Source organism: Culex pipiens, chromosome 3 (genome assembly GCF_016801865.2).
Source record: "Culex pipiens pallens isolate TS chromosome 3, TS_CPP_V2, whole genome shotgun sequence".
Lineage (NCBI taxonomy): Eukaryota > Metazoa > Arthropoda > Insecta > Diptera > Culicidae > Culex > Culex pipiens.
Window position 1 is genome coordinate 50,193,881 of NC_068939.1, and position 11,850 is coordinate 50,205,730.

Genomic DNA, 11,850 nt, shown 5'->3' on the forward strand with positions numbered 1-11,850 from the left:
GGAAAAAGAAGTCTAATGAACTGAAAACAATTTGAAAAGCATTTTCCTGCGATTAAAATCATATTTAGCATGTCTGTGATCGATCAAACATATTTAGATTTTTTTGTGAAATTCCGTTGCACAGTAATACAAAAAGTTTTTTTAGTTGAAAAAAAAAAAGGTTCGTCAATGCTTAGATATTTTGAAAACTAATGATTGCAACACAACTGTGCAGGTGTATAATGCATTTTAAAACTCTTTTATCAATAAAATGTGAATACTATGCGCCCCCATTCCTTGACTTTGGCCAGAGTCCAAAAACAAAATTTTCAAATGCTTATATCTCGGAAACCAATGTTCTCTTTGAAAAAAACATAACAAATAATAAAACAAGTTAACAAAAATGGTTGAATATTGAATGTTGAGCTTTTTCAAATGTGTGTCCTAATTTCAAACATATTTTAGTTTGTCATTTATCTGAGCAAATAACATTCGAGTGGTTGAACAAACGTTTCACTGTAAAACTTGTTTTTTAGCACTCTTCGTGTTTATCCAACTAGGTAAATCTCGTTGAATAAATGGACGAAACTAGGATAACTTAAAAACGCAAGCTAGAATTAAAACGTTTCATTGAAAAAGTTCTTCGTCAAAATAATAGAACAATCTGTTAATCCGCGATGTACAAGCTCTAAGAACATTTTAGAAAATTTGATATTTTGAAAACTAATGATTGGAACACAACTGTGCAGGTGTATAATGCATTTTAAAACTTTTTTATCAATAAAATGTGAATAATATGCCCCCCCCCCCCATTCCTCGACTTTGGCCAGAGTCCTAAAACTAAATTTTCAAATGCTGCAAACCAATGTTCTCTTTGAAAAAAACATAACAAATAATAAAACAAGTTAACAAAAATGGTTGAATGTTGAGCCTTTTCAAATGTGTGTCTTAATTTCAAACATGTTTTGATTTGTCACTTATCTGAGCAAATAACATTCGAGTGGTTCAACAAACGTTTCACTGTAAAACTTGTTTTTTAGCACTCGTCGTGTTTATCGAACTTAGTAAATCTCCAGAGTCTCGGCCCGAAACTTCAAACACGAACAAAAGCAGCGAACCGAAGATTGGCAATGACGTTTTGGAATTTTGACAGTTTGGAACGCATGAATTACCCCATTATCGATTTCCCGCATGGGTGATGTGGAAATTGTTGCACATGGCTGAATTTGGGAATTTTGCAATTTATTTCAATTTATGCTAAATTTCTAAATTTAAACACGAATCTACAGCGAATCGATGTGAAAACTAAAGATACACTAAAGGCACGATGATTTGATGTGCAATCTTGATCAGAATCGCGATAAAAGCGGTTTAAATTAAAAAATAATAATAAAACAAATTCTGATCTAGAATTTAACGAAATTTTGTCTGTTTTGTAAGGCTTAATGTTATTGCACAATGGTTATAGAATTTTTTACAAAAAAGTAAATTTTTCGGTTCGTCCACAAACAATCTCATGTTTGTAAACAAACGACGCCATATTGCCAATGTTGTTCGGTAGCTCATATCAGGCCATCGCCGGGGCCCTGTAAATCTCGTTGAATAAATGGACGAAACTAGGATAACTAAAAAACGCAAGCTAGAATTAAAACTTTCCATAGAAAAAGTTCTTCGTCAAAATTTCGTCAAAATCAACTGCCCAAATTTTTTTTTCGAAAATTTTAGTTTTTCCCGTGTTTAGGAGGTCCATTTTGAGCAACTTTTGTTCTATGAAAAACTTCACTTCGATTGTTTTATGTTATTCTTGTTTTATTTTTAGTATTTTTATTTTCATTTATCTTGTTTAGTTTATGTTTGTTTTTGGTAGTATCTGCCCTATTCTAACACCTCCTATCATTACATTTTGCCTATCTATTTTTTTCATGTTTTTACAGTCACTTTTTCAATTTTTACTTGTTTTTCACATTTTCTTCTATAGAATGGCACCACTATCATTTATTTTGTAAACAAATGCGTAGAGGCATAGTCTGAGACACTACAAAAATTACTGCATACTTATTTTTACTTAAAATATAGCAAATGTTAGTAAAAAACACAGCCAAAGTTGACCCCTGAAAAAATTACATTTTTAAAAACATTGGCAAAGTCACATAAAACAAGTAAAACTTCCAACCTTAAAATTTTCTAAAATTTTAAGAGTTCTTCTTTCTAATGCATTTTAAAGATCAAAAATTGGTTGAAAAATTGATTTTTGGCGATTTTTCAGATCGAAGCACGTCTAAAGGCGGGGTTAGGTTGTAGAGGGTTAATCCGCGATGTACAAGCTCTAAGAACATTTTAGAAATATTGATGTAAAAAGTGTCACAAAATACGATTTCAGGTACGCAATGCTTTAGCGATAATTTTCAAGACTTTAGGATGGATTCGATTGAGCTACTTATTCTCTGATGTTGCTTCCAACATTATTTAAAAATGCACAAAATAAAAAATCTCTTATTTTTGTATGCTTCCGATCACTAGCAAACAAGGTAAGTATAATGGAATTACTCACCACCTACCAGAACGAGTTGCATTGATGAAACGTTCGATGCGGTAAAAACTTTTTTTCCATTTCATCTAATCAATTATTAATTTTGCTTAAATGTCCTTGTTTACAACACCGTCCGCGCGCCCGCAGTTCTACTCCGCACGACCTTGGCCTCTCCAACAGGTGTGGCAAAAATACGATGTAGACGCATGGTCCTCCAACCGCGCAACAGTTGTCCACGTGGTTTTTTTTGTAGGGCAAGGTCATTAGTTTTGACCTAGTTTGTCTGAAACCAAGACGATCACAGGATTGTTTGGTCGTTAAAGATTTTCTTGTTCTGCTGAAATTTGGCTGGTGAAGAGTTGTTTTTGTGATTCTCGTTGAAAATTTCATTTTTTTAAAGAAAGAAGATTAAGGATTCACCTCAGTCATGGAGATTATGGAAGAAGGAAATCTCATGGACAGGATTCCGATCCTGCTCCAGCGAGACTTGGAGTATTACGAGGTACTTGCTGGGAATGACACAGTAATTGTTATGTAATTCAAACTTTTTTTTTCACCTGAAGGCCAACCAAAAAGTGCTTCAGGAGAATATCTGTCCCGGAGTGGTCGGTGGCAAGCTGGACTTTCCGCGGTCTGCTTCGTTTGCGTCGGTGAAGATCGTCAAGTGGTTGGAGGATGAATACTTTGCCGCGTACAGAAAGAACTCGGGATTGTTGGATTTGGACGACGTCCTTCGGGATAATCAGGGCAAAGAGAGCGACGATGCGGCCGGATGTGGCGGTATAGTTAAGTCTTCGGATCCAGAGAAGTTTGTACTGTTGGTGGTAAAATCAGTGGACAATATGCTGGAACATCTCCACACGTTGTCCCAGGAAGCTTTGGATCACGCTGACCTAACTGTGCTGACGGCCACGATTGGCGCCTCGGCCTTGATCAAGAATAGTTTGTTCATTTGGCTGGGGTGTGTTACCAAGAATGTGTGTCCGCCCAAGGGTGACGAGAAGGGAGGATCGTTGAAGATGAGCTACAAACAGTACTCCGAGATGACGGAAGCCCTGGCGGAACGACTGCTGGATCTTCACTGCAGGTTGTTGACCATGTACATTATACAGGACGCGGACAGTCTCCACTGGGAGAGTCAACATCCGTTTTTTGAGTCGGAACGAGGATCGTACACTGTCCAGCTGTGGTGGTTATACATGCAGGGTACCAAGCAGGACCTGTGGAGTTCGGTACCTCCGACGATGGCTCAACGGGTCTTTGCCGGCATGCTAAACGAAACGCTAACGGTGCTAACGGTACGCTATACGCAAACGGTACCAAGTCGCGCTCGGTCAACGCTTTTACTGGTGGACATTTCAAACATTCTACTCTGTGCCGGAGTTCTGTTGCCGGCGATCTGCGAAAATGGCGAAGCGTTCGTGGGACTTAATATTTCTAACCAAAGCAAGATCATACGCGACATTCACTCCAAGTGCCAGGAACTGTTTTGCTGTCTGCTGCTTCGAGGAGTCCCACTTGGTGTTTTATACAAGGTAAGATTTGAACACGATCGACCCTCAAAAAACGACACAATTTTCGGATTTGCAGATCACCAAAAAAGGCGTTAACTCGATCGCCATGTTTAACCAACGCCAGGGTCTCATAACCCCGTGGACCATTTTCGCCCTTCCAAAACTCTTTCCCACGAATCAAAACGGTCACTGGGCTACGCGTTGTTCAGAACTACCTACGAACACCGCACTCTCGCTGGAGCTTAAAGTACTGCTGGCGGCCCCGCAAGCCAACTGGTGGTTGATTCTCAAAGCTCTACTGATGAGGGAGGCCCACTTGTCTTCGCTGATATTTCACCACTTGATCAAGAACGTTCCATCGGGGGACAACTACATTAACAGTTCCAAGCAGCCGTCGATCAACCGCGAGAGCATGTCCCGCAAGTGCGATGGCTTTCTGTGCGGACTCGAGTGCAACGATATCGTGCAGTGGTCGCTGGAGCAGAAGGGTGAGTAGATTGGAGATCGTCAATCGGTACTCTTGCAATCTTATACTTTCAGATCCCATCGGTCAAACCAACTACCAAGTGTTGATGGGTCTAACCTACATCGTGATCATTGCCGGCAAAACGTCGGATGTAAACAGGACGCTCATTTCCGCGCTGGAGAAGAGCAAACTGAACGACTGGGCTTCCTGTCTGGATCGTCGCCAGGTGTGGAACCAGAAGAGACCGCCATGGTTGGAAGCCATTCTGCACCTGGTCTATCCGATCCTGGACCCGATCATCCACATGCTGGTCGCGGCTGTTCAAAACACCGCAAGTGTCTACCAGGCAATGTCCCTGTCGTTGTCTTGCTTTTCGGAAATGTGGGACTGCATTCCGGACTGTTTGTACACGGTGGTGACTTGCTTGATCGAGATTCTACCGGCGGAGATCAGGCCGCTGGGTGATTCGGTGTTGATCCAGGTGTTGTACATGGCTCTGTACTCGAAGTTGCTGGAGGCTGCCGAGAGTGAAGCGGAAGCCGAGCAGAAGGAGCAGAAAGAATCAAAGGATTCGCAGACTCCGCCGGCACCGCCTCCGGAGGGTTACGTCTCGACGATCAACATGAAACCCAGATCGGTCATTTGCCAGACGTTGGCCGAAGCGATCTGCTTCATCGACGAGGATAACAAGCACACCGAGCAGCTGAACTCGCTGATCGCGCAGGCCCGGGAGAGCCAGCGGGCGGCCAGTACGCTGGAGACGGAGATGGAGGAAGCGGTCGGGTTGAGCTTTGCCAGTACTTCCAAGATCGACGAGCTGGATGCGTTCGTACATCATACGCCAAGCGTTCGCTCGGAGGAAGAGTTCGACGTGGAGAACGCGGAGTACATTGCGGAGTTGCTGGTCAGCGATGTGGTTGTGAGTGCCGTTGGAAAACTTAGTATGAAGGTAGGGGAAGGTTCTTTGAATGATCTTATACCAGATTAAACATCTTCGAATTCTAGATGATCTATCAATACATTCGAAAGAACATTGAGTGGATCTTGCAGCAGCTGGGGGTGAGTGACGTTGAGGTGAATCCTCAGCCTAACCCCGGCCAGAACATCAAGGAAGAGCAGCAAACGCTGATCGACATAATGTTCCACATCGGGAATCAGTCCTTCGATCAGCTGCTCAGCGGTCAGCTGGACATCGATTACAACAGCTGGTTCCAGACGCCGATGTCGATGAGTGCGGAAAAGGCATGGCTGCAGGTTTCACAGCGCTGGGAGTTCCAACCGTCGGCAAAGCTATCCGTCCATGAAGCTTTGATGGTGTCTTTTATTACTTCTGTGCTGAAACCCTAGACGAATCTTGTTATTTGTAGTTGATAGAGGTGTAGAATCGATTTTAACAGCTTGTTGCACCACCCCGAACCCGAGCAAGGAATCAATCCTTGTTTCGTATGTTTATTTCCCCCCCTTTTTACAGTGAACTCGACCAACAGGACCGGTCTCATCGGTAGAAATGCCTCCCCTTTCGGAAAAGGTTTTGCCAAAAAGCGCGGCAAAAGTAAACATAAAACGGTGCGCGGTACCGACCGCCCGTTCCAGCCTAAGTATCCTTTGCATATTTTATTAACCGATTTCCCGTCAATTTAACTACCACCACTGCAAGCTGGCCAGGAGAAGTGTCCCGGAATCGAACCCTCCGGGACCCATTCCCGCAGCTTCCGCGTGCTGACGGAGTATTGTTCATGAAAATTAATGTTTTCCATTTTATGTCGGTTTCAATTTGAGCAACGCACGTACCAAACTCCACTTTGCACTTTAGAATTGTGTAGCAAAATTTTGGATGAAGCTCTAACGACGATGTAGTGATGAATATTTAATAAATCGAGCGTTTTATTGCTGTTTCATGCCTGTCGCAATTACTTGTTCGAAAAGCGTCCTTAGTTGTTCAGCTCTCGAGTGTTGGAATTAAACTTCTAAAATGACTCAGCGTCCCAGTCTAACCCTATTCTCAAGTTAGAGCAGGGGGAATGTTTCCTGCCTGAAGTTTTACTAATTAACTCTGTCTATGGCGATGAAAATGACTAGCAATTGAAGAAAGCGGCGTCGCAAGTCAAATTTTCAAATGTATTTTTTTGCCACTTGTAAGCTTTAGCAATTCATCGTTTGTTAAATTTCCTTTAAATAGGGGAAAGTGGGGCAAGTGTAACAAGCTAAGGAAATGCTCGTTATAACCCATTAAAACGTTAAAAAATCTGTCGGATTTTTTTTATAATATTCTTATTCCAGATCTTGACTAAGACTTTGAAAGAACAAGTTTTGAGGAGCGGCCGTGGCTGACTGGTTACGGTGTTCGCTTTGTAAGCGAATGGTTCTGGGTTCGATTCCAATCTGCTCCCAACGAGAAAGTTAAGAACATAAAATTTGAAATGATGAATATGAACGAAAAATCAATGTCGCTCGAGGCGGGGTTCGATCCTCCGTCCTTTGGATTGGTAAGCAAAAATGCTAACCACTAGGCCATGACGACTTGGTGAGCGTAGACTGGAATTAGGAATACTGTTACAGAGAGCGAGTTGTGGCGCTATAACCACGGCAAATAGAGTCCAGGGCATTCGTGGAAATACAATGTCCCATCCCAGAGGGTCCCGGAGTACCCAACCTTCTTAGCATGGTGCTCCCAACGAATACAACCAAATCTCGGAGCGTATGGTGGTGTGTCCCCACGCTTCTTCCTCCCCTGTCGTTTCAGAATTGTGTTGTTGTTCGAACACTTAGTGTTCAAACTCAACCCAATTACGAGTCATCTCTGCGATACGCAGTAGGCCTGGCCGCTTTAACGCTTGTGATGTTTCAATGCATTCTGATGCAATGGCGCACTACAGATGTAAATAAATGACAAGAAGAGTGCTGGCGTAATCTAACCTAAGGCACTCTCCAGGATCCCTTCGAAAGATTGGCTGCGCTAGGTTCTGTTTAGATTAGATTATTATTAGTTTTTAAAAAATCCTGTTTTTTAATTAAAAAAAATGATTTTAAAATTTTTGATTTTCCGTACGTTCTACTCAACTAGTGGGGCAAGACGAACAACCCGTTGGGGCAAGAGGAACAATGCATGAAACAACATGTTAATTTGCTAACAATTGAACTGTTATCACTTAGATACATCAGATTAGAATGTATTTGAAACGTTTCTTTAATTTTTAGATTAAATAATAATATTTTACTAAAAAATTGATCGTTTTTACGAAAAAAAAATATTACTTAGATGATAAATAGTAAATTTTCATAATATCACTATATTTTGTATGGACAATTTTTTTAAACAATTGTTTATCAGTTTTTAAGTACTTTTATGTATTTATTTCCCAATAAAATATGTTGTTGCAGCAATTCGTATTTTTTCCATACTAAAAATTCGTATGGTACACTTGCCCCACCTGAAATATTTTTTTAAAAAGCTCTCAACAAAAATAACCAAAAGTTAAATCATACTTTATAATAGGTGCAAGTCATTGGTAGGGACACTACTGATCTAGGAAAAATAGCATTTTGATAAAATGAGCCTTAAAACGAACCCTAAGCCTTATTTTGTACTTTCCAAATATTATAAGAAAACAAAGGTTTTGAAAAAAAACTTCATTAAATCTTATGCCCCGTGGCGTTTACGTCGTTTTGGCGGTTATGTGGTAGTAGAATCAGCTAATTGCATTGCTAGCAACAATTCCTCATACTGGAAATAATCAAAATTGTAAAAATTACGGCCGTACGAGCGATTGTTCCTCTTGCCCCATCTACCCCTTTATATAACTGCCTCGCAATTTTCGGTTGCGGATTTTATTACGTGATACAGTCCAGACTCGATTATCCGAAGCTTCGGTTACCCAAAGTTTCGATTATCCGGAGTTCGATTATTCGAAGGTTTGTATAGGATTTCGGATAATCGAATCGCGAACAAATATATTCTTTTCGTTTTATTTCTTTTTCTTGATTTTATACATCAAATTCGAGTTCTGCAACCCCATTTTAGTCAAATTTTAGTAGTTGATTGTCTATTAAGTAATAAAATGCATTTTTTCAGTATTTCTTTACCGCCATATTGGCCGCCAACTTGGATTTAACCATTCTAAATCACTTTAACGTAGTTTAGGGGGCATACTTAACCTCGACAATCAAAACAACTATTTTTTTTTTCTTGATTCGATTATCCGAAGTGAAATTTTTCCGAGGCCTTCGGATAATCGAGACTGGACTGTAATTGAATTTGTATAAAATATTCGAACTGTTCAAAAAGATTCGGAAGGATTCTTATCAAAATGGTTTTTGAATCTTTAATTAATTTTAGGTTTATTGACTAAAACTAAAAAAAAAATAACTTTTGAAAATGATTCTTTGAAGTTATGGAAAATGTGACTAATTCTCGTTATAGTCGGTTCTAAAATTCCATGCAACATGTAGCAAAACCATCGCAGCCATGTCACGCAACATTTTCAAATGTTGCAGCGGTTGCTCCTAGTGTAGTACTAGAATACCTGCTGCGCGACACGATACTTGTTTGCCGTTGCTTGAATGAGGATGAGAGTTCAGTGCAGCAGTCAAAATACTCTCAGTGTCGATTCGACATCTGGCGATGAAAGTTTAGCGTTCTTATGTTCAAAGTTGACAAGGAGACGCATGGTTAATTGAAAAATGCGTATTTTTGTAAACATTCGTTCAAGCTTTGATATTTTTTCATATTATAATTTTGTTAGATTCTCTTTTGCATTTTTCCATTAATTGATTATTTAAAGTGTTAAACTACTTGACAAAATATGTTTACCATAGAATGAACTTTGAACTTGGCATTGTTTTTCTTTCAATACAGCCAAAAACAAGAGAAGAAGCTACTCGTCTGACGCAGAGACACGCGAAGTGATCTAAAATTATCTGATTTCGGGTAATGTTCGCTAGAGAGCCGTACTTTGGCCGAGCTGCCGATGGCTAATGACACTTGAACCAGTCGCGAAACAATGTGCTTAATTTGATGCGATGAGCACGAGATTGCATGCGCTCTTCTTTTTCGCGGGGTGATTCTCGCTAATTAAACAGTGTATCGGCGATTGAAATAATTGAATTGGGAATGGGAAAAAGATTTGAGAGGCATTTTAGAAGGGATCTTGTGGATTTTTTTTTTAAATATTTACTGCTAAAAGAGCCTGAGTTTCATCAGTTTTTGAAACATTTATGTCATAACTAAAACATTTTTTGTACGAAATTGTACATTATGGTGACAAGAGAAAAATGAAAATTTAATTTAGAGAAAAAATTTGAACACACTCCGTTTTCCGATTCCTTTCCATAAATTTATACAATGTTTACAAGCTACAAGTTGAAATCATATTTTGTCAAATAAAACGATTTAAGAAACTTTCATAGAAATCATTAAAAGGTATAACCAACTTGAAGCCACATATTTCCGATACACAAAACTAATCACGTGGAGTTGTTTGCACACGTTTCTTTTGTTATGTTTGCACTGGTTGTTGTCAAAGGACAACTTTTTAGGGTTAGAAAACAATAGTTTGTACTTTTTCAAAATTATAATTGTGTATTTAGAGCCATATTTGTTCCGCGCAAATATTATTTTCGATGTTAATTAAAAACATATATGATAATAGGTCAAATAAAGGTACATGAAAATTCCCCAGGGTGCCACAACAGTGAAAATCACCCAACCCACAAAAGTTTCAAACTCCAAACGTAAGTAGAACGTGCATTGTATGCATCGTGACATTCGAACCCGGATTGTCACGTATTGTTGCTCAACCTGTCACAGGCTGAGACGTTTAACGTTCGCCCAGAGATTGTGAACCTATACCTACCTACAGCTGGAAACTTTCTGTCGTGTGTTCGAGAGGACAAACAACGTTACGCCCATACATTATAGCCGAGCGGTTGCAGGTGAAAGATGCAACACTCTGGTTAAAATTCTATTATCATCCCGAGCTTTCCGCTAGGTAAACAGGGAGCAAACATGTTCTTTGGAAATGCAGCTCACACACAGAGACAGGGCACACATACAAGAGCCCATACTTTTACGTAAATGCCACCGCCGGTGCAATGTCTGTGTATGGTAATGAGGGAAACGTTCGATTTCCTCTTGTCGGAAAATATGAATTTCAGCAGAAAAGACGCATAAATCTTAGGACGTAATACTGAATAAATTATGATTTTTCAAATATCATCACATTATTTTTTAAGGCCGTTATTCAAAAAATATATCTATTTCCAGAATAAATTTATAACTTTTTATTTTATTCCCAATCCATCGATCTGTGACTTCCAAGCCTTTCCGCTGCAGGATAAAACAAAATATCATTCTATAAATTATGGAACGAAAAAAGAGGCGATCAACGGGGCTGGTTAATCTCTGTAACGAAATTCGTGGCAGCGATCAATTTGAATTAATCTTCATAAATACACTATCGGCTTCGGAGTGGGTGGTGCAAACGGATAGGGTGGTTCATTCATCGCTGCACTATAGAACAGCTCCGACGGCGACGATGGGTTCAATATTGAAAAATATCGATTGATTGTGGCGTTCGTTATCCGATTACGATGGGTGTATTAATTTGGTTATTGATACAGTTAAGCGGGAATTGGGAGCCACTGATTAATGTTTAATAATTCGATGGATTTTTGATTACCGTTTCGAACGATAAGTTATACTTTACAAATGATTTATGTCTAGAGCTATGTTCTTTTTTAACCGTGTTATTTTATTTTCTTATCTTGATGATTTTTCCACAAAAAAAATCATCACGGAATATCCAAACCAGATTTGCCTTCAGTTCACAAGATCAGTGATGAAACCATAATGTTAACCGTTGATTGGAAACACAGCAAAAACAAAGTTTAATTTTGGAATGTTGAAAATTTGGTAGGTTGAATATTAACTCTTTTTTGAGTAATCCACCAACTCACACAGCAGTTGCCCCGACCCCTCTTCGATTTGCGTGAAACTTTGTTCTAAGGGGTAACTTTTGTCCCTGATCACGAATTCGAGGTCCATTTTTTGATATCTCGTGATGGAGGGACGGTACAACCCCTTTCAATTTTGAACATGCGAAAAAAGAGGTGTTTTTTTATAATTTGCAGTCTAAAACGGTGATGAGATAGAAATTTGGTGTCAAAGGGACTATTAGCATAGCATAGCATAGCATAACGGGTCTGCACCACGCTGTAGGGGGTGCCACAATGGTCAATTCAATATTCTTAGACAATTTGATTGCTGCCCGGTACAACTAGAGGGTGACGATTCTCGAGATTTTCAATTTCCCGGGAACCGAGAGTTGAATTTGGCCATTTCCCGGGAATTCCCGGGACCCGGG

General features: G+C 39.7%; 1 protein-coding gene across 1 annotated transcript; it reads left to right on the plus strand.

Moving 5' to 3' along the window:
- Positions 1–2,787: 2,787 nt before the first annotated feature.
- LOC120413212 (uncharacterized) lies at positions 2,788–6,384 on the plus strand. Its single transcript, XM_039573931.2, has 5 exons — positions 2,788–3,011; positions 3,073–4,044; positions 4,100–4,511; positions 4,564–5,438; positions 5,495–6,384. The coding sequence occupies exons 1-5, from the start codon at positions 2,937–2,939 to the stop codon at positions 5,834–5,836; spliced, it is 2,676 nt and encodes an 891-aa protein (XP_039429865.1). The 5' UTR covers positions 2,788–2,936; the 3' UTR covers positions 5,837–6,384.
- The last annotated feature ends 5,466 nt before the right edge of the window (positions 6,385–11,850 follow it).

What these genes read in the sequence shown, in the direction of transcription:
- LOC120413212 (XM_039573931.2), top strand. Translation starts at nt 2,937, where the DNA reads ATGGAGATTATGGAAGAAGGAAATCTCATGGACAGGATTCCGATCCTG. An exon ending in GTGGTCGCTGGAGCAGAAGG is followed by an intron (nt 4,512 to 4,563) that starts GTGAGTAGATTG and finishes TTATACTTTCAG; the next exon opens with ATCCCATCGGTCAAACCAAC. An exon ending in TTGGAAAACTTAGTATGAAG is followed by an intron (nt 5,439 to 5,494) that starts GTAGGGGAAGGT and finishes TTCGAATTCTAG; the next exon opens with ATGATCTATCAATACATTCG.